The sequence below is a fragment of the Epinephelus lanceolatus genome, chromosome 4 (genome assembly GCF_041903045.1).
Source record: "Epinephelus lanceolatus isolate andai-2023 chromosome 4, ASM4190304v1, whole genome shotgun sequence".
Classification (NCBI taxonomy): domain Eukaryota; kingdom Metazoa; phylum Chordata; class Actinopteri; order Perciformes; family Serranidae; genus Epinephelus; species Epinephelus lanceolatus.
This window is the reverse complement of record NC_135737.1, coordinates 6,161,243-6,180,823: the sequence shown is the minus strand read 5'-3', so window position 1 is coordinate 6,180,823 and position 19,581 is coordinate 6,161,243. Positions and strand designations below refer to the sequence as shown.

Genomic DNA, 19,581 nt, shown 5'->3' with positions numbered 1-19,581 from the left:
AAGAAAAACCTACCATTCAACAATTTGGAATCAGCAATTATTTTGATGTTTTTCTTCTTCTCTTCAGTAATAACTATTTTAAGAGTGATAAAGACAAACAGTATAATTCAGATATCTAATGTGTTATTTACATTTGAAATAGTTTTGGATCCAGAAGAAGGAGAATGAAATGATTAAAACTTCCATGTAGTCAATTTTCCTAGTGTTGCATGACAGGGGGAGAATACTGCTGGAACCAGTTTTCCCCGCAAAAAAAGCCAAACATGTTGCCTGTTAATTCCAGTTTGTTATAGGCTTGTTTTAGTGCATTCAACAGTGGCTATTTTTACATGTTCACATATATTCCACTATTTTCCTAGATATGACAACATTCTGAATTTGATGAGGGTCATATAAAAAGCAGATTTTGTTTAGATATTCTGAATTAGGCCTTTTTCCAAATTTAGCATTTTCAGATCAAGACGTGGGATATACTGATATTATTCTGTTTTTAACAGCATTATTTGGACATGTATGCAGCACATTTGGAACATTCTCAATTTTTTGTTTTTGTTTTCATGGCAATTTGCGACACACAGTTTCTTGTCTGTTTATGGTCAGCTCTGTTTGTTGTCATGGATATGAATGTAAACAAACCAACAAGCCAACAGGAAGTGTGCTGGGATTTGAACCCAACCTTCACAATCAAATTACACCACCTGGGTCCGTCACGTAATGCCATTTGGCCTAAAAAGACTTTTTCTCATTGACACATTGGAAAAAAGACATCTATAAATCAGTGGATAAATTCTTCTGAGCATCACAACCCTCGCGAAATGACATGTTTGACTATCAGGATTTAATCCATTTGTCACAATGATTTGAAAAGTCTAGAGGAGCCGCAAGGTCAAATCATTTTATCCCCATTTAAGTTAGAAGAGCGCTAAACCGGAAGTAGCTGGCTTGACTGGCAGAGGTCTCTTGTGTGCTTGCTCTATGGTTCCCCAATGATCCGGAAGAAGCGCTTATCATCTGGGTAAATTTATACTGCGGTTGTAGAGCTTTTTTGGCCTCATGCACCACTGAGCAACTTTCATAGGAATGATTGGGATACAGCTGCAAATGCTGTATCCAGGTCTGTTTATACACCCATGATAGCCAACAGTTTGTGAGGCTCGAGATCCAATGCCCAAAAGAAAAGTTCACATTTCTGGTCAGAAGGAGAAACACACCTACTTTTAATACTTTGTTATCAAGAGGTTTTTGTATATGTGCAACATATTTTGTCTATTGCAACAGTGACCTTTTCAAGAAGGTGGTTCAAGGAATCAAAAAGGGAGGCTGTGTCCAACAGGTCCACCACCTGTACGAAACTGAAAAAATCCTATTTTGATGCATAGAGGCAAAATAAGTGACTTCAGCTGTTTCAATTTTCTATATTTTTACTTGAGGAACGACGTGTAAGGGCATGTTAATCAGAATATGCAAGGGTGCATTTAAATGGTAATATTTGTAGAATATTAATTTTTATTAGCCATGTAAACACTTTAGTGGGAATAGTGTCTTTTGGAATAAGTGCAAAACCTGGAAAGTTTTGTGCATGTAAACATACTGAAACAGAAACCTGTTCCTATTTAAATCTGCACACATGATGATGCAAAGCTTACAGTTTCTTTTACCAATGACTGCTGATTTTTTCTATTTTTATTCAACTGTTGCTCAGAGGGATCTTTGTCTCTTTCTGCCCTTTCAGTTGCCAGTCTGATTGAACCATTGTATAACGTTTTGTTTTCCATGTACAAAACAAACCCTTCATACAAATACCATTTGTTCTACTTGTGAAGAGGACTTTCTACAATAGCATGACAAACCATTCAAACACATACAGGAATCCGCCCAGCCATCTGACTGGACTCAATAAATTTCTGTGGCAGGAGATTTCAAACTTCAGTGTACGTGTTGGAGCATGGCATGGCAGTGGGTGTCAGGAACTCGTCGTGGTATTTCTGTGCATTCAAACCGCCATCAATAAAATGTGCCTGTGTCGGTAGCTTATGCTAGTCCATACCATAACCCCGCTGCCACCAAGGGGCATTCTGTTCATAACACTGGCACAAGCAAATTGCTTGCCACAATACCATACATGCTGTCTGTCATTTGCCTGGTACAGTGAAGTCACCTGTGAAGAGAACACTTCTCCAAAGTGCCAGACGCCATCGATGGTGAGCAATTGCCCACTCAAGTCCGTTTTAATGACGAACTGCAGTCAGGTCAGGACCCAATTGAGGATGACAAGCACGCAGATAAGTTTCCCTGGAAAAGTTTCTGACAGTTTGTGCAGAAATTCTTCGGTTGTGCAAACCAGTTATTGCATCAGCTGTTCAGTTGGCTGGTCTCAGAAGATCTTGCAGATGAAGAAGTTGGATGTTGAGGTCCTGAGCTGGCAACACATTCTCACTCCGACCTTGTCACATATTGCCGCTTGGTCGTGGACTTTCTACTGCCACATATGATGTGCAAGGTACCCAGGGTGTTGACATTCTGGGATGCTGTGTCAGCTTCAGCCTGTTACATGCATTGTGTGTTTTGAAAACATGTTTTCAAAAGAAATGTACACTTTGCATACAGTCTCTTTCAAAATAAACGCACTGCATTGGTACACTGAATTGACGTTTTTTCCCTTCAACAGCAAGCACACATGGTTACATTCTGCCAACACATGCACGTGATTGGGTTTAGGCAACAAAAGTTACTGCTTAGTTAGGTTAAAAAAATAAAGGGTTTGGCTTTACAATCACATGGGAAGTGAACACCGGCCACCTGGGGGAAAGTTGGTGATTGTTAGACCCATCCATCACTCCTCCCGCCCACCCCCACTTAGACTTTTCACCCTCTTAACTTATGTTGCTGTCCAGATGTGTTTTTCCGAGATGCCGTTGGGCACATCATTACACATGGGTGGCGCCCAGCCGTGTATCGCGCCGATGTGGAGACAGCTTCTTACGTTAGTGTCTGACATGGAAGTCACTGCCCAAGTGCTGGTATTCGATAACTTCACAATGAGACTGGGTTGGAGCTGATTTGGTTCCATGTGGTCTGCTGTTGTGAGGCTGGTTGGATGTACTGCCAAATTCATGGAAACAGCATTGGAGATGGCCTATGGTAGTGAAATGAACATTCAGTTCAAATGCAACTGCTCCATTGGACACTTTTGCAGTCACTCTTCTTTACATGGTGATCCCTGACTCTTGTACATTATTATCATCAGCATTATTATTATTATTATTGTTATGTATTGTGACACCTTTGCTGGTGATTAAAGTTGGCACATCAAATGCATTCAGTTTTCACTGGAAGGTTCAAAATGGAGACTGTACATAATTGTGCAGCAGGATCTTTCATTCTTCGGCTATCAGTTTTTCTTTTCATCCTGCTGTGAACGACTTGTGTTTCCATAAGTTCAACAAGCAGGCTGAACACAACGTTAATTAGCCCTTTGTCTGTGTAATTTGTAAATCATTGCAGCTTTATTGACCCCCCCTCCACTTAAGAGGAGATTAGATTTGATGTGGAATGGTCCTGTGATTGGGCAGAGCTAAATTGCTACTAGCTCTAAATGTTATTAGCCATCTTTAATGGGAACAGTGATTAACTAAACAGAGAAGTGGGGAAATCACACACACACACACACATACATACACACACACTGCCAGCAGCACAGAGATGGTAAAAAATCACATTTTTGTCTCGCTGTTTGGAGCAAAGAACATAAATAATAATGACACATTTAGAACCAATAAAGTATTTTTTTTTTTTAAAGTACAACTGTGTCTTAATGCACTGATAGGCTCTGATTCCTCTTGTCTCTGGGTGAAATCTATGATTTAGAAGTAAGTACTAAGTTACAGTTGGGTTTCTCCCTTAAACTAATTTCTTAATTATCTGTAATAGTGGTACGGGATCAGGGAAACCTGTTTCAACCAGGTATATTTCTTTTGGAGAACCTTAGTTTCTTTGTCATGTATGTATGTTTAACCAGGGTTCTAACCGGTTTCTTGTAGCTGATGTGTGTCTTATCAGTGTCTTCCTTTGTGATCCTAGTGGCCTGAGGGTAGAACCCTCAGGCCCCTTTTCCACCAGCATGGAACTGGTTCTGTTCCCGTTCCTGCGCCTAATTTTGAACTGTTCAGGGCATTTTAACCAAAAATAAACTGGTTCACAGCCAGAAAAGTTTATCTTAGCTGGAACCAAACAAGAGCATGTTTTTCTTAACCTGAAGTGCGAACTGTAACGACATCAGTGAGCATGTTATATTCTACAGGTTGGAAAGAGGAGAAGGTAAAAATGTAAAAGTCAAGTGGGAAATTGGCAGAAAAAAGGGCATACAGTTGTCTCATTAATAGTTGGTCTGTGCTTGCTTTTGGGTAAAAAAAACTGTAATAAGAGAACAAAAGTTTGCAGGTGATGAATACACGATTTTGCTACTGTTTCCTTCAATTGTGCATTGAATGTCCTTCATTGATGACACATCCTTGATTACAATGGTAGCACCAAGGTTCCAAGAATCCAGTTAATGAACCAGAGCTAATCTGGTGAAGAAAGGGGTATCAGTGCTGACCTGATGTAATCGGTACCCTCATTCCCACCTCAACAGGGGTGGTTTCAGGTGGTTGGGATCTTTTATGATTCTCCTGGCCTTATTCTTGCAGCGCCTGGGGTTCTTTAGGCAGGGCGGAGCAGCACCTATGGTGTGATCAGCTGAACAAACCTCTCTTTTCAGGCAGTGATGTTTCCCGTCCGGATGCTCCCAATGGTGCAAGAGTAGAAATTCCTCACCATTTGAGGGGATACCTGGAATGTCCTCCGATGTCTGGGGGGATACAGTCTCTGCCTTGCCTTTCTCACCACTGACTTAGTATGACTGATTTAGTGCCCAGGTCAGGCCCTCAGTGATGTGGACACCACGGTATTTAAAGTTTGGCCACCCTCTCCACTGAGGACCGGTTGATATTAATGGGGGTGTAGTTCCTTCGCTGCTTCTTCCAGAAGCCGACTATCATCTCCTTAGTTTTGCTAATGTTCAGGAGGAGGTAGTACTTAAGGTTTCTACTTCAACATGTTAAAGTAAATGTATTTCCTGATGCAAGTTAAAGAGTGTGTGTGGGAGTTCGTGTGCCAATTGTGTCCTATTTGTCCCTCTCCTATCCACCTGATTTGAAATAGATGTGAAGTATTCTTCTAAAATGGCCATTTATTGCCTCGCCTCTTTATTGAACCAATGGAAGGCAATGAATTTTCTCAGCCCACAGTTTGTTTGGGATTACTGTAAATGGATACAGCAGTTGCTCTTTACCAATTATACCAATTATAGGTGTGTTTTGGGTGTAACATGAATCCAACCAATCAGAGTGTCATCTCCCATTCCTTTGTGAAAGCCAGATGCACCTGCACCTGGTGGTCCCCAATCAATCAGTAAATCTATGCCACTTTCCATGGCATGTGAGATACAGTTTTCTTCACAAATTGAAGGTAACACGGCATGACTAATTGACATACAAATGGTCATTTTGTGTGAGGTATTCCTTTAAGGGTTACATATTGTACATACAAGATGGCTATGGCTTTCCTCCCCACTTCAATTATTTGTCAGTATTTTTCATTCTCTTTGTGTCTTTGTTCACTGACTTATTGTTATGTGCTTTCCCTCTTGCAGATTGACCCCAAAGTTGCCTTTCCTAGACGTGCTCAGCCCAAGGTAAGAGGACTTTTCTCCTTTATGCTATGCAGAGGTGTATTTTCACCTCTTTGAACAAAAAGTTTCTCCCATTTCCTGGAGCTGAAACCCAGGGGACTATAAAGATGTGACACAGTTTGATGAGACGTGTGTGTAATGCATGATCACATCCAGTAATTTACTTGTTTTGTTTTTTCCCCCAAGGATGCTGAGTGATTGATTGTTGAATTGCTGAATCACACAGAGAAAGCTGTTTGGTAGTTGGGGTTTTAGAGTGAAATGGCGGAGCCAGGGCGCTCAAAGCCAGAAGACATGCTCTCTTAAAGATGGGATGTTATTGTAGAAGTGACAACAGGCGAGGGGCGTGTTTCTTGCTACACTGTTGTTTTTTACATGCTTGAAATACGCATGTTTAAGTCAGAGCTGGCAGTTTGAGCAGCATTGTTAGTGACTTTTGTGACAGTGTGGAAGCCTGGAAACACCAAAGGCTTTATTTTCAGTATGTTGTGCATATACAGGGCTGTTTTGCAGATCTCAACAAAGCTTTCATATTTCTCTCCTGTGTGAGCTGTTTTGGGTGGTGAGGGAGGGAAAGCCTTTGCATTCATTATTTGAATAAACATGAATTTGACTCAAGGATATTCACAACAGTAGAGTAGAGCTGCAGACAGCCAGTTTGTGTAGCCCAAAACTGTGAAGGAAATGAGAGCTGCAGAATGCACGGTGGAGGGTGGCTGAAGGTTAAACGGGACCTGCAAATGTCGCCTGGACTTGCTGCTTAAGAGCTCTCTCATTAGTGCAGAAAACAAGTATGACTGTGTCCTGCCTTGAGTAAGAGTGTGTGTCTTGTTGCAGCAGCAGGGCTGAAGACAGTGAGGGGATATGTATCATTTCTGATCACTTTGCATGAGAGCTGATGGTTCCACTCCCTCAGGTGGGCTCTGACTGCTGTGCTCTCTGCTGCATCTTCACTTTATGGCTCATGTTGAATTTCCAAGTCAAGACACACCTTCGAGCTCTATGTGAGTGTGTGTATGCAGTTTTCTGGTTGTGCACACATACATGCAAGAAGCTTTCATTCAGGCCTACAGTATCATGCTATAATGTTTACAGTTATTTGGATCAAACTTGATATCACTATTATTTATCATGATATCAAATTAATTATTGGGAAACAAATGGTTTTATTGCATGTCAACACTTGAAACTAACATTACTGTATGTGTTTAACCATCTTGATAGTACAATCAGGACCACTTTAGTCAAAGGGAACTTTAATTCCATTTGCGGTATTATATTTGGTGGTATGGCTCTGTTCTAGGGCCTCTCTGCCTTTTCTCCAGCCTATACAGAAAGCCTTAGGTGGAGAGAGCACACCTCACCACGCTTTTACGTGCCTACGTGAAATGCCCTAAGGCAGAGAGAGCAAACCTCCCTGCCCTTCCATGCGCATATGAGGAAAGCCTGAGGCAGAGGGAGCAAATAGAAATGACACTGATAAGTCAGACACAACATTAAAAGGAGGAGCTGGGGTGGAGGTGGGTTGCAAAGCAGCTTGCAGCAACAGTAGGCAGGCCAAAGCAGTTTAAATAGCCCTGAAGTAAAAGTGCCCTGAATGAGATTTGCCAATTGGTTGCATAGAAAGGAATTATGTGATCTATCAGCTGACTCCCTTCCATCATTCAGCTGCTCCATCAGTTGATTGGGCTGCTTGAGATCAGCTGATGTAGCTGGGATGTGAGCTGAGCTTGACAGCATGTCCTATTGCTATGCTCAGTGTATCTTCGCCAGGTATAAGCCTTGAAGGCATTGTGTGTTTGGTCGTGGGCGCATGTGAGTGTATATATCTGTCTGTCTCCAGCTAATCTCACACACTACTAGACTGATCAGCCTAATTCTTGTGTGCACATGTATGACTGTATACTGAAGGACCTGGTTGCAGTAATTCATAAATATTGAAAAAATCTGTTTTATTGACTGCTGACGCCTCACTCCCCTTCACCAGCTGGTAGAAGCCTCACTGTTTGGTGACAAACCAAACAGTGAGGCTGCTTTGCTTTAAACTGCATATCATGATTGTAAGTGAAGATTTAAGTTGTGCTTTTGGTTACTCAACTCTGGTCACTGCCTTGTTTTCCCCAATCATGTTTGCAGGTAATGAAGGGATTTTGATTGAAGCAATAGGAATGTGCCCTTGGCTTCACATCTGTCTGTAACTTAACTTTAGAGTAATAAACCCACTAATACAGTAACATATTTGCACGCTCCAACTTGATTAGGTACTGCTACTTTACTACTGACTGGAGGACTGGTTCCTGTTTTTTCCTTGCACCATGTTGAGAAAGTTTTCAAAGAGGCCTGGTGCAAGTAGTCATCCTCAGTCCTGTAAAGCCTTCCACAGACATGTCCTGCTTCATTGTTTTACTGATCCCAGCACTGCTGCAGGGTAACACTGGTTTCCAGTGTTGGAGCAGCAGCCAGCAGCATAGCCCAAGAGCCAGTGGAGGAGTGGGTGCTACAGTCAGCCAACCAGTACCCTCTCATTGAGTGACATTAATGAGGAGAGCAGTTGAACAAATGGGCTAAAATAAAGACAGAACCCCCATTTTTCCTCATGTGGAAACTGCTGCTTCTGGTGTCTTTGTCTTTCTGCATGGAAGAAGATGTGGCCTATGGCCCGGTGCTTGTTTCGCCCACACACATCCCCATCTGCTGCTCCAAACAGAGCAAGCAGGCAGACCAGTATAAACCCCTCTTTGATGAATGGGATTTAGAGGCCAGGAGACTGCAGGTATGGATCATTTGACAGGAAGAAGGTGGACTCTTATTAGGGGAAAAAGAAGCTGTAGATGAAGTGTGCATATCACAGATAGCTAGTATGGAAGAAGAGCATTAAACTCATGTTTAAACATGATTTTGATCTTTGTACACATCAGTCATGTAATATTTTATTACACAGTGTGAATGTGAATCCATATGAGAATACACAATATGTAAATACATGAATTGCTCACCTTAAAGAGGAACTCTCAACTAGAGCTGGGTGATATAACGACAATGTATGATATATCAATATATTTTCAAGCGAGATATAAATTTAGACAACACAGTTTATATCGATAACGCATACCAGTGACACCAGCCCCACTCACTCACTTACTCACTCACTCACTCACTCACTCACTCACTCACTAGTTCTCCAACAACACTAATTGAGACATATAATTGCTACTCTGTTTAATCTGTTTAATTAGTCTACAGTGTGACATTGGTCTATATGTTGCACGTGCTATGCTAAATCAGTCTGTGCGATGAATGAAATGACCGCAGTAGCACGTGCAATCCAGCGACATGTGCAGTCCAGCACTTTGCTGGTAGTTCTTGTGTGAAGTGGATCATAATGCGTCACCATTCTTCTTGGTAGTTGTAGTCTGTTGTGTGACAAGACGTATATAATGCAGACAAAGTGTCTCTCGTTCCTTCCCTCCCTTGGCCTCTCTGTTGATGCTCTGAGCATAAATAAGATCAATAGAACAAATAAATAAAAAAAAGTTTTAATCATTTTCCAGTCATTTTAAAGGCCATGGAAAACTACTACTACTACTTTAATACTCATGTTATACTTTTGTGTTCTGTGCTGCAAACCATTAAACCTCTGTAGCACCACTGCTCTGTGCAAAACGTTAACGTACAGCCCTGCTATTTAATTTATATCATTTTTCATGTGCATGTTGTGCAGCTGTCTATTTTCAAACGGGGATAAAATCCCTGTCTTTGCATTTTATTTTGATCACAGTCTGGTTTTATAAAAGTGCTTGTGACATCTCAAATGTGGCTTTGACTTGCAACTGAAAACATGTAGCCCATTTTGTAGAAAATGTCGTGAAATACATTGCGTATCACTAGTCAGCCTGTAAATACCGAGATATAATTTTTTGTCCATAACGCCCAGCCCTACTCTCAACTAATTTGTTTTTTGACTGTACACATAATGACATATATTCTTGTAGGAATGTAAAAACAAATATTCTCCAGCAATACACATATTGGGCCTCATTCACAAAATGTCAGTGAGTAGCTTTGCACATAAAAAATCTTGGTACTGAAAACCTACACCGTATTCATTAACCCCACGGGCACCTCGGATCTGATCGTAGGCACATGAATGACAATCAATCGTAAATTAATAGCACACTCCTGCTAGTCAGCAATTATCATACATCCCAGCCCCTGAATAATGAACAAAGAGTAAACAAACAAACAGAGCGAGAGAAAGAATAATATTTTAGTTGTGTGACAGGGACAATCAAATCAAAGGCCTGAAAGGCAGTAACGGATGCTGTAAACTCTGTCCTTTGTTGAAAGAACCCCTCCCAAGAAGTTAAATGAAAATGGTTTGATTTGAAACATGATGCAAAAAAATGCATAAAATAACCCACAACAGCTACAGGAAGCTGTTCTCAGTTACATGTCTCTGCTGCAGACCAGCACATTACTTGCATCAACCTCTCTCCTGTCTCAGGTGAGACAGCAACATGCCTCTACTGGAGCATTTAACATCAAACTTAGAAGGTGAGGTGATGTACATGTTAAATAGTGTTAAATCACTGTATATTCTGACAGCCATCACTGCTAGCGTAGTGTTTGGTCAGTAACGTTGGTCTCACAGTCTCAGTCAAGTGGGGATGGGATGCCCAAAATGTAGAAAACACATATATCACAGTTTTAAGAATCCTAATCTGAAGCTTAAATCTGCTAATGTCCAAATAACTCATCTTAAAGTGTTATGTTTCTGATCTTTTGTCATGTTTAACTTCAAAGTCATCTGCGTATTGTGAACATAACAGAGCACAACACGAATTACAATTGTAATTTCTAATAATGACAAGCAATTTTTATGTGCATTCCTTATTTACACAAGCACTACGAGCAGTCTGAAGCAGGTGAGAATTTTGTTCAAGATTGGAGCTACTAACATATTGATGAATGCAGAAATACACGTAAATTTCTGTCTGTAAACAGTAAACACACAAATTTGTTCTGCTCACGTTTCATAAATAAGACCCATTGTACGTAAAAAACATTAGCAGGATATCAATAAGCCCTCTATTCATGCAGTATTCATGCAACTGTAATTCATTTTAACATATGTAGCTGGCAAATTTCCTCACTGTCCCGTAATGATGATGAAGCTGCTGGCATCAGGTGAATAAGGTTAACGTCGTGTGTTTACATTTTGTGCATTCCAGTCAAAGTGTGGTCTCACTTTACTAAATGTATTTAATGACAGCTGCATCTTGTCCAGTAGACGCACCAGCTAGCAGGGCCCTATCTAGCTTTTTGGGGGCCCTATGTAAAATGTAGTTTTGCCCCCTATTTCAGTCACTCATGAATACACACCAAATGTGCATCATAATCCATATACACATGCAGGGCTTGGTGATAAAACAATAACAAACATTATCTTGATGTAATTTTGATTTTGATTGAAATGAAACAAATGTTCAGAAGACAAGACCAGCTGCCAAGGCTTATGCATGGTAACATGATAATGTTACAACAACATTCAACATGCTCATGGAGTATTTTTAGTTTGGTTGTTTTGCCACAGATAACAGGGATGGGCTAACCCCTACGGTAGCTGTATGGGTAGTCAACTTATCTAATGCTAATAGTAAGTTAGCGAGTTAACATGACTGACTTGTGGCGACTTCATGAGAATGATATGACATAACAGGAATAAACATGACTGAACGTAATGTAGATAAATCTCCAATACATTTCCTCGTCTGTGAACATGATTTCTGTCTGAGTCATGTCAGGTAAATTTTCATCAGACATCAGTGATCCAGGCGACTTCACGACGTCATCAAAGTCCATCTTTTGTTATTGTTTGATTGAGAAAATGCAGAAATTACTGTGGGTGTAAAAATTGTAAAGAACATACTGACAAACAGTTAAGGTTTTTCTTTTGTCAGTTTCTTGTGTTTACATGGTCAGCTAACACACAAACAAAATTGTTGCTGTCCGATAAAAACACATGCATCTCCAAACCTGTGTTTTTCAGGAGCATAAAAATACTGTTTTACTCATTAAATGAAAATAAACCCAAAACACCTCAATTAGGCACATTTAGGACCAAAATTTAAACCTATGTTTACACAGTGATTAGTGACTCATTTAATATTTTAATCGGACTTGCGTGTGTTGTTGTGAGCGATAGTGGACATACATGTTTTTTTTACTAATGCGCTCCAATGATGTCCAGTTATTTACAAGCCTCGAGTCTCCTGTTTGTGACTCACTAAGTTGTTAAACTATTGATAGCAGGCTATCCTACATTTCCACATAGTATTTAACCCTAATCAAAGCTTTTTTGTGCATTTTATTGAAATCTGATTAATTTCTACAAGCGAACAGTCATCTGATATTAATGTACATGCATTAGTCTGACTCCGTTCAAGGAAATCACAGAGCTAATCATCTATTCCTGCCTTAAAACATGACTAGTCCATACCCATTGAGTGCACAGTTGCCCACGTACAGTTTCACATGGTGTGTGTTTGGGATACAGGTCATAGGAAATTGCAGATTAAATAGTCAAGTGAACCCATTAAGAAGAGCAATGTATTCAGACAGAGTTTTGGGGAATTTGATTGTACGATTGCTTGATTGAAAGTACAGTAGTACCATTGACAATAGTGGGAGAGTTAGTGGGCTAAAACGGTACATTAGTAGTTCAGGTAGCACGGTGAAAGGCAGATAGTTAAAGTGTCGATATGTTGTATTGACTTAGAAGTGGGGTGCACTGACAGAATGACTGACTGACTGACTGACTGACTGACTGACAGAATGACACACTGACAGTTTCTGTGATTATGTACAGCATACCAAACCATGACTTAGTCATACCAAAAATTCAGAAAAAAAAAAACAAAACAAAACATTGGGCCACAGGGGGAGCCACAGCGATCGGCTGCATTTTAGCTATTTTTAAGCATTTTTCTGTTGTTATAGCGCCACCCAGTTGCCAATGAGAGAGTTAAATTTCTCCAGTCACCTTGAGGCGTCCTGTTCTATATATGTACCTAGTTTAGTAAAAATCCATATGGCGGTTAGGCCTAGATAAGAAATTAGCTCTCTAGCGCCCCCATTTTATTTGATGGGGTCAACAATGGAGGGGTCCCTTCAGATTATGTGTGGTCATATGCCTACAAAGTTGCGTGGTGATGGGTGAAACCCTTGAGATGTTATACACCTTTATGTGATGAGCCACGCCCTCCGCAATATTCATTGCCTTATAGAAGCTCAGTTTTAGTAAGTTTTCCAACTTTTGCCAAGAGGGAACTTTAGATATTGGTCCCTAGATTATGTTCACCGAGTTTCATGCAGATCAGTCAAACTTCCTAGGAAGAGATTGATTTTAAGTGTTTTTCAAAAAATTCAAAATGGCGGAAAATCTATATAACCGGAAGTTATGGGTTCTTGAGGCAAATTTGTTCCTCATGAGGAGAGGCATCTCTGTGCAAAGTTTCGTCTCTACAACATACGGGGCATGAGATTCGCCCATTCAAAGTTTGCAATTTCAATCGGTTGCTATAGCGCCCCCCTTTGGCCAGTTGATATAATATTGCTTCATCATTCGCATCCTCCCATGACCCTCTACCACTGTGCCAAATTTCACATGGATTGACCAAGTCAGTGAGGAGAAAAACATGGAACAGACACATCCACAGACAGACAGTTTTCGTCATTATATAAGATGTTATTTACCCAAAGCTATCTTCTAAAGCCCTATCATAATTTCTGTTTCTGCATAACACTGCATCATACAAATTACTGCATAAACTTACTTTTTGACCTACGTGTGTCCGTGGGCTATTAACTTTGTTACAAGAAATGGTGCAGTGTTCCCTCCAGAACAGATACATTTGGCTACATTTTACAAACCCTGCAGTTGTGCTGAAATAAACATCCTTGACATAAAGTGCACTTCCTGCTAGTGTGAGAGAGGAGGGGATGCTTTCTCCTAACCCCACAACTAACAGGGGGAGCATTTTTCGGCAAGGATGATCTTTTTTTTTTTTTTCCCAGCACAATACCTTTAGTCTCTATTTAATAAACTTGCATCGATTAATCGGCAGTGCTCGGAATAGGGCCAATTTTCACGTGATTGGCCATGACCTGTGACTGGCCATCAGTCTAAAATATGCCGATTTAAAATGCTGGTCAAATTCCCACCACGCCGCATGATTGACATCGTGTAACAACAGCGGCGAACACACAATCACATGTGCAACTCGCGGCTTTGGCGATGTGAGGAAGGGGACCTCAGGGACAAACTGGTTTGGGTAGGACAACTATGGAGTAAATGATTCCGGCCAGAGAATCAGGTTCGAGAGGATACTTTAATTTTCAATGCAGGAAGTTCACAACAAGTGTGTATGTGTGTGGTTCTGAAATAAACAAAAGGAAAAATAGCTTTATACTCAATTCTTACAAATATGCATATGCAATCTTTAAACACTCATTCCTTTAAACATGTCTAATGAACAACTCTCCAATAACATAGAGATTATGTGTGGTACACAGAGAAGTTATCAAGAGAGCTAATTAACAGGCTAATCTAGCAAACAAGCTAGCGCATGTCGCAATGTAGCATTCAATTAACAAAGACAAACTGAAAAGTACACAAAGTTGACATGCTAACCAAATTAAACTCACTCTACTGTAATTGAAACATGGGCGGCTTCTCATCTTAAAGCAACACCTTTCTGGAATTTTTTTGTTAAAATTGTTAAAATTTTTTGTTAAGGTTAAAATGCTATTAATAAGCTGATGGCACACTAAAATGTAAGTGAATTCCAATAAAAACTCATAATTATACCATTCTCATACGGTTCTAAGAAAAAAGAGTTTTCTCCTGCCTGTCTTCCCTACGCGGAGGCCTCCGACTGATGTAACTGCTCGTACAACATCTCCCCCCCCCACCACCCCCCCACCCCGCCCCCGAATCTGTGAGACACAAATAGGCTAGTAACAGGGACACTTGTGGATATAAACGTTTCTCCGTAACAATGGCAGACAAATGCGGACCACCGCTTCCATCTCCAGCTGCTCCAACAGGGAAATCAGTTGGCAAAAGAAAGAATATTGCAGAAAAAGCTAACACTCGATGCTGCAAGAACCTCAGGTCAACATTGGCTCTGTTTTCAAGCGATGGCAAAGACTGATGGAGCTTCATCCTGAGCTAAAAAGGGACATGATGGTCGCAGAGTTTCTGCTGGACAGGTATTTTTAGTTTGCCTCTAAGTTTGAATCAACAGGGTGGCGCCACCAATGCTTGCGGCAGCATCTGCGTACACTGGCGAAGTAACAAGAAGTAAATTCTTAAGTGCAATACAGTCGCGAGTTTCTAACAGACATTAGAAACCGCTGCAGAGATCTAACGCTACAACTGAGAGAGCTCAGGATGTGTAGCAAGCTTGGACTGCTACGTCGAGCTAGCCCTGAGATGACCGTGGTTTCTCCTGGAGCAGATGTCCTGATGGGGAGACAGTAGCAGCGCTGTGACAGGACGCGGAAGTGGGGGAAGCGCGGAGGGGTTAGCTCTAGGCTAAGAGCTAAACCCATCAAACCAGCTGTTCCCAGCATCCTTCTGAGGAACGTCCACTCGCTGGACACGAAAATGGATTACATCGGACTGTCAAGATCCACTCACCGAGGAGTGAGGGACTGCTGCGTCCTTGTGTTCACTGAGACATGGATTAATGGTAACTTATCAGAATCTGGTGTTGAGCTAACGGGGCTAACACTACATGACAGAGAGGCTGCATCATCTGGTAAGCTCCGTGGTGTATACACAAACAATTCATGGTGCTGTGATGTGAAGAGGATCTCCCAGTTCTGCTCTCAGGATGTGGAGTTTTTGACTGTGAAAAGTCGACCCTTTTCATCTTACTATTGCACTATATGTTCTTTCTTATATGTTGCACAACTTGTTTTTAAATGTTTTGTTTCTTTTTGCAAAATGTCATTTAGTTTTTGTGCTGTGCTTAAGAATGACAAATAAAGAAGTTTACTTCAGTTCAGAACATTATATATGACAACACAGCATCCAGTTGCTAATGGCTAACGTTAGCCTACTGTAGCGTAGCCTCTGAAACATTAATGTTATCTTCCTTGTGCGTTTCCACTTAATAGTAACGTTAACGCTACTATCTAATGTTAGCACTGTAACCTTATTCTAAAACTCAGGTTGAGTTTTAAAACTCTGGGGTTGCATTTGACTGTCTTGGTTGTAACGTTACACTCGCTCTCCTCTTCCGTGTATCTAACGTTACCTTGCCAACGCCTACGTCTATCATAGACGTAATAGGACGTAATGGAGGAGGGGGGAGTAGACCTTTGGAGGGAGGTGGAGTTGCAGCAGGAGGGGGATGGGACTTTGGAGGGAGGCGGGAATAATGGATGTTCACATTTTTTCTAAGTGCTGTGTGAAATGGAAGAAAGGTAAGAGTTGCTTTAATCATTCACGCACGCATATCAAAAGAGAGAAGGAGAATTTGGTCATTGTCTGTGTTAAACTTAGGCCTTGTTTACATGGATACTGATAGAAATAAAAACGGGTTTTTATTTATCCCGTATAAAAAAAGTTCCGGATTTACACGATCAGTTGTGAAAACGATATCCCTGTTTATACAAAATATGCAGACATCCTGGTCGTGTTTCAGGAACAGCATCCTAGCAAAGAAGATGCTGAGAAAGTTGGGAAAGAGTTTACTCGTTCAAAAGATGCTGTTAACAAGACAATAATATCGTCCAAGCTCAAGGCCATCCGAGCAAAGTACCATACAGCAGACATGGGACGCAGAAGTAGGCGTGGTAGAATTGTGTTGTTGTACTTCGAGCTCTGTGATCAAATTTGGGGTGGCTCCCCCTCAACCAGCTCCATACCTACTGGCATCGAGTCAAGAGTCATTGACGTGGATGAGACTGGATCTTCTATCAGTCTGGATCCCGATACCAGTGTGGATCCCGAAACCGGGCCAGATTCTGACATTGTGGCTGCTGACAGCGAGGCATCTGCTGGAGCGTCCGTCTCGGTCGTGAAGGAATAATGTAATTTACTACATGTACATGACCTTGTTTATGTGTAACACAATTTGCGTGGTATTGTGCATATGCTGTACCACATCAAGCCATGCATTTTTGTTTTAAAGATGTTACTGGCTGTTGAACAGGAGAATTTTAATAGCCAGTGTCAGAACTTGAGGGCATAAATACTCAAATACCCCGTGATTTAGGATCAGAAATTCCCCCCAAAATGTGGGAAGAAATATACAGTAATGTTTACAAAATATTATGTATGAAATTAAAGCGGTAGTCTTTTTGTTTTTTGTTTTTTTTTTGGGCAGAAGTTGGTGATAGCATACATTTTTATCTGTACAAATTTGCATTTTTTTTAATTTTACACGCCTATTTTTTTTTCTCCTTAGCCTATCACTTCACCCCAAATGTGACCAAGTTTAAATTCAAAGGACCACCCTGCAAAACAGAAATAAAAATAGCAGTTCTACAACTTCATGCTTGTGAGCTTGTAGATCTGCTATTTTTGAGAAAGTTGACCCCAAAAAGATTGAGCGATTGATTCTTTTACACTGGCTTAAGCACATTGCTCAGTATTTGCTGTGTTAACAGTTAATGTTATATTCCATCTTAAGTCATGTATTGTCTTGTTCTATCCTAGGCCAAACTTAAAGGGTACAGACATGACAGACTCGAAAGAAGGTCTCCGGTGGACTCCTCAGCCCAAGAAGACCTACAACTGAAGAGAAGCTTGCTGAATCTCATGGAAAAGGCTGAAACACAAAACATGGAGAATCTCAACAAAATAACCTCTAACATTGCACAGCTCACATCCTCAGTCACTCAAGGGTTCAATCTTCTGAGCCAACTTATTCAGCAACCTATATAGCCAACAAATTACTCACAGCCCCAAAAAATCACTTACGCTTATACACCAACATATAACCCCACCTCACGCCCACATACCACACCACTACATGTTACCCAGTTTACACCAATACACAACCCCTCACCCCCACCCCAAATACCACACCACAACATCCCACTCAGTTCTCCTACTGGCAAGCTTTGTTTGGAGATGACATTGAGTAAAAATTGTTTCAGTTAGGCATGCATATTTTTAATGTAATAGCCTAATGTTTATTATGTAATGCCTTAATTTGTGTGTAGTAATATTGTACTGAAGGCTCACTTTGTTTACAGTTACTTGGCATTAGTTGTAACTCGTGTTGCACAGAAGACCACATTGAATGTATAGCATACACACTGGATTAATACTTGACAGTTACCTTAAGTTGTTGAGATGTTGCATTAATGCACTTTATTTTGTTTAATTGTTGATGATTGTTGACTTCATGGAGAGAAAAAGATAAGTGGTTTGACACTGTAAAAGTTTATTAAATGACAAATATTTTCTGAATGCCTTGTCATTTCTCTTTTTAAATAACTGACATTTACAAAAAAAGTATGTAACACTTCGGTTCAAATAAACACAAGAAGTTTGTGCTCTATAGAAAGGATCAACACTCAGTGAATAACCTAAGCCCTATGATAAGCTAATATGGCAAGGCTTAACTATACAAACCAATGAGCAGTGATAACTAGCATGTCTTTGGGGTCTTCGGGTGGGAACCTCCTTTCACCAGTGTTTCGTCTAGTTGGTCCCACGACACCTCCAGGAGGCTAGACAGTGATCTCTAGCGTCCCAGAGACACTCCCCTAATGCCAGATCTCACTGCTCCCCTCCCTGCACCAACCCAACAACCTCCTTTACCTTACTTACACATGGCTTTCTCAGCCCAAACAGCACTGCCACCTTCAACCAAACCCAGGCTCCATACATGCAAGCTCTAGGTAGGAGCAGGGCTGATACTACCTTTCCTAGCACATTCACCACATTCTATTTCACACGCTACATAGCATAACTACAATATAAGCTAAAGTTAAAGGAGCTAAATGAACTTACAGGATCAGCAAGCACACTCACCTTGCCGCATGGCCTCAAACAAAATGGATTCAAATAGGCCACTCCCACACTTAAATACTTCCTCTTCCTGGATTTCCTCCTGAGAGGAAGTGGATCTGTCCACCTGATCTCAAGGAGTTATGTGCCCTGTTTAGTAGTTCCCCCTGCTGGCCCCCAGCTGACATTACTTCTTCTCTTATAGATAAACTGGCTACATTTAATTGCTTCATCTGACATTTCCCTCACTGTCTTCCTCAAACTCTGTCCCTGCACTCCGAGTTCCCCCAGGAGCGAGACAGCTGATCTTGCTATGAATCCCCTACACCCCACTTCCACTGGACAAATCCTAGTCTTCCATCCTCGCTGCTCAGCTTCTGCTCCTAAGTCTGCATATCTAAGCTTTTTTCTTTCATAGGCTTCTTCCACTGAGTCTTCCCAAGGAACTGTCAGCTCAATGAAATAAACTATCCGTTGACTCACTGACCACAACACTAAGTCAGGCCTCTGCCTGGTACAAACTATTTCCTGGGGAACAACAAGCTTTCCCCCTAAATCTACTTGCATTTCCCAATCACAAGCACCTTCTAGGCGGCCACACCCTTGCTTCTTCACTAACTTATCTCTTCTGTGTTTCTCTCCCTCACGGACAAACTGAATTACTAAACTCCTATCCTTAACACCTTCTGAATTCACCTGTCTTCGTTTCCCTTCGATGCCTGCAGCTAAACATTTCAACACCTGGTTATGTCGCCATGTATATTGGCCTTGTGACAAGCTAACTTTACAACCTGACAAAATATGCTTTAAGGTTGTG

General features: G+C 41.0%; 1 protein-coding gene across 4 annotated transcripts in view; it reads left to right on the top strand.

Moving 5' to 3' along the window:
- The window catches only part of LOC117259582 (RNA-binding protein Musashi homolog 2-like), a 506,563-nt gene that overhangs the window by 21,880 nt on the left and 465,102 nt on the right, over positions 1 to 19,581 (top strand). For all 4 annotated transcript variants that reach the window (XM_078166887.1, XM_033630996.2, XM_033630994.2 and 1 more), the window contains exon 5: positions 5,693 to 5,734. In XM_078166887.1, coding sequence (XP_078023013.1) covers positions 5,693 to 5,734 — 42 coding nt within the window. The remainder of the gene's footprint in view (positions 1 to 5,692; positions 5,735 to 19,581) is intronic.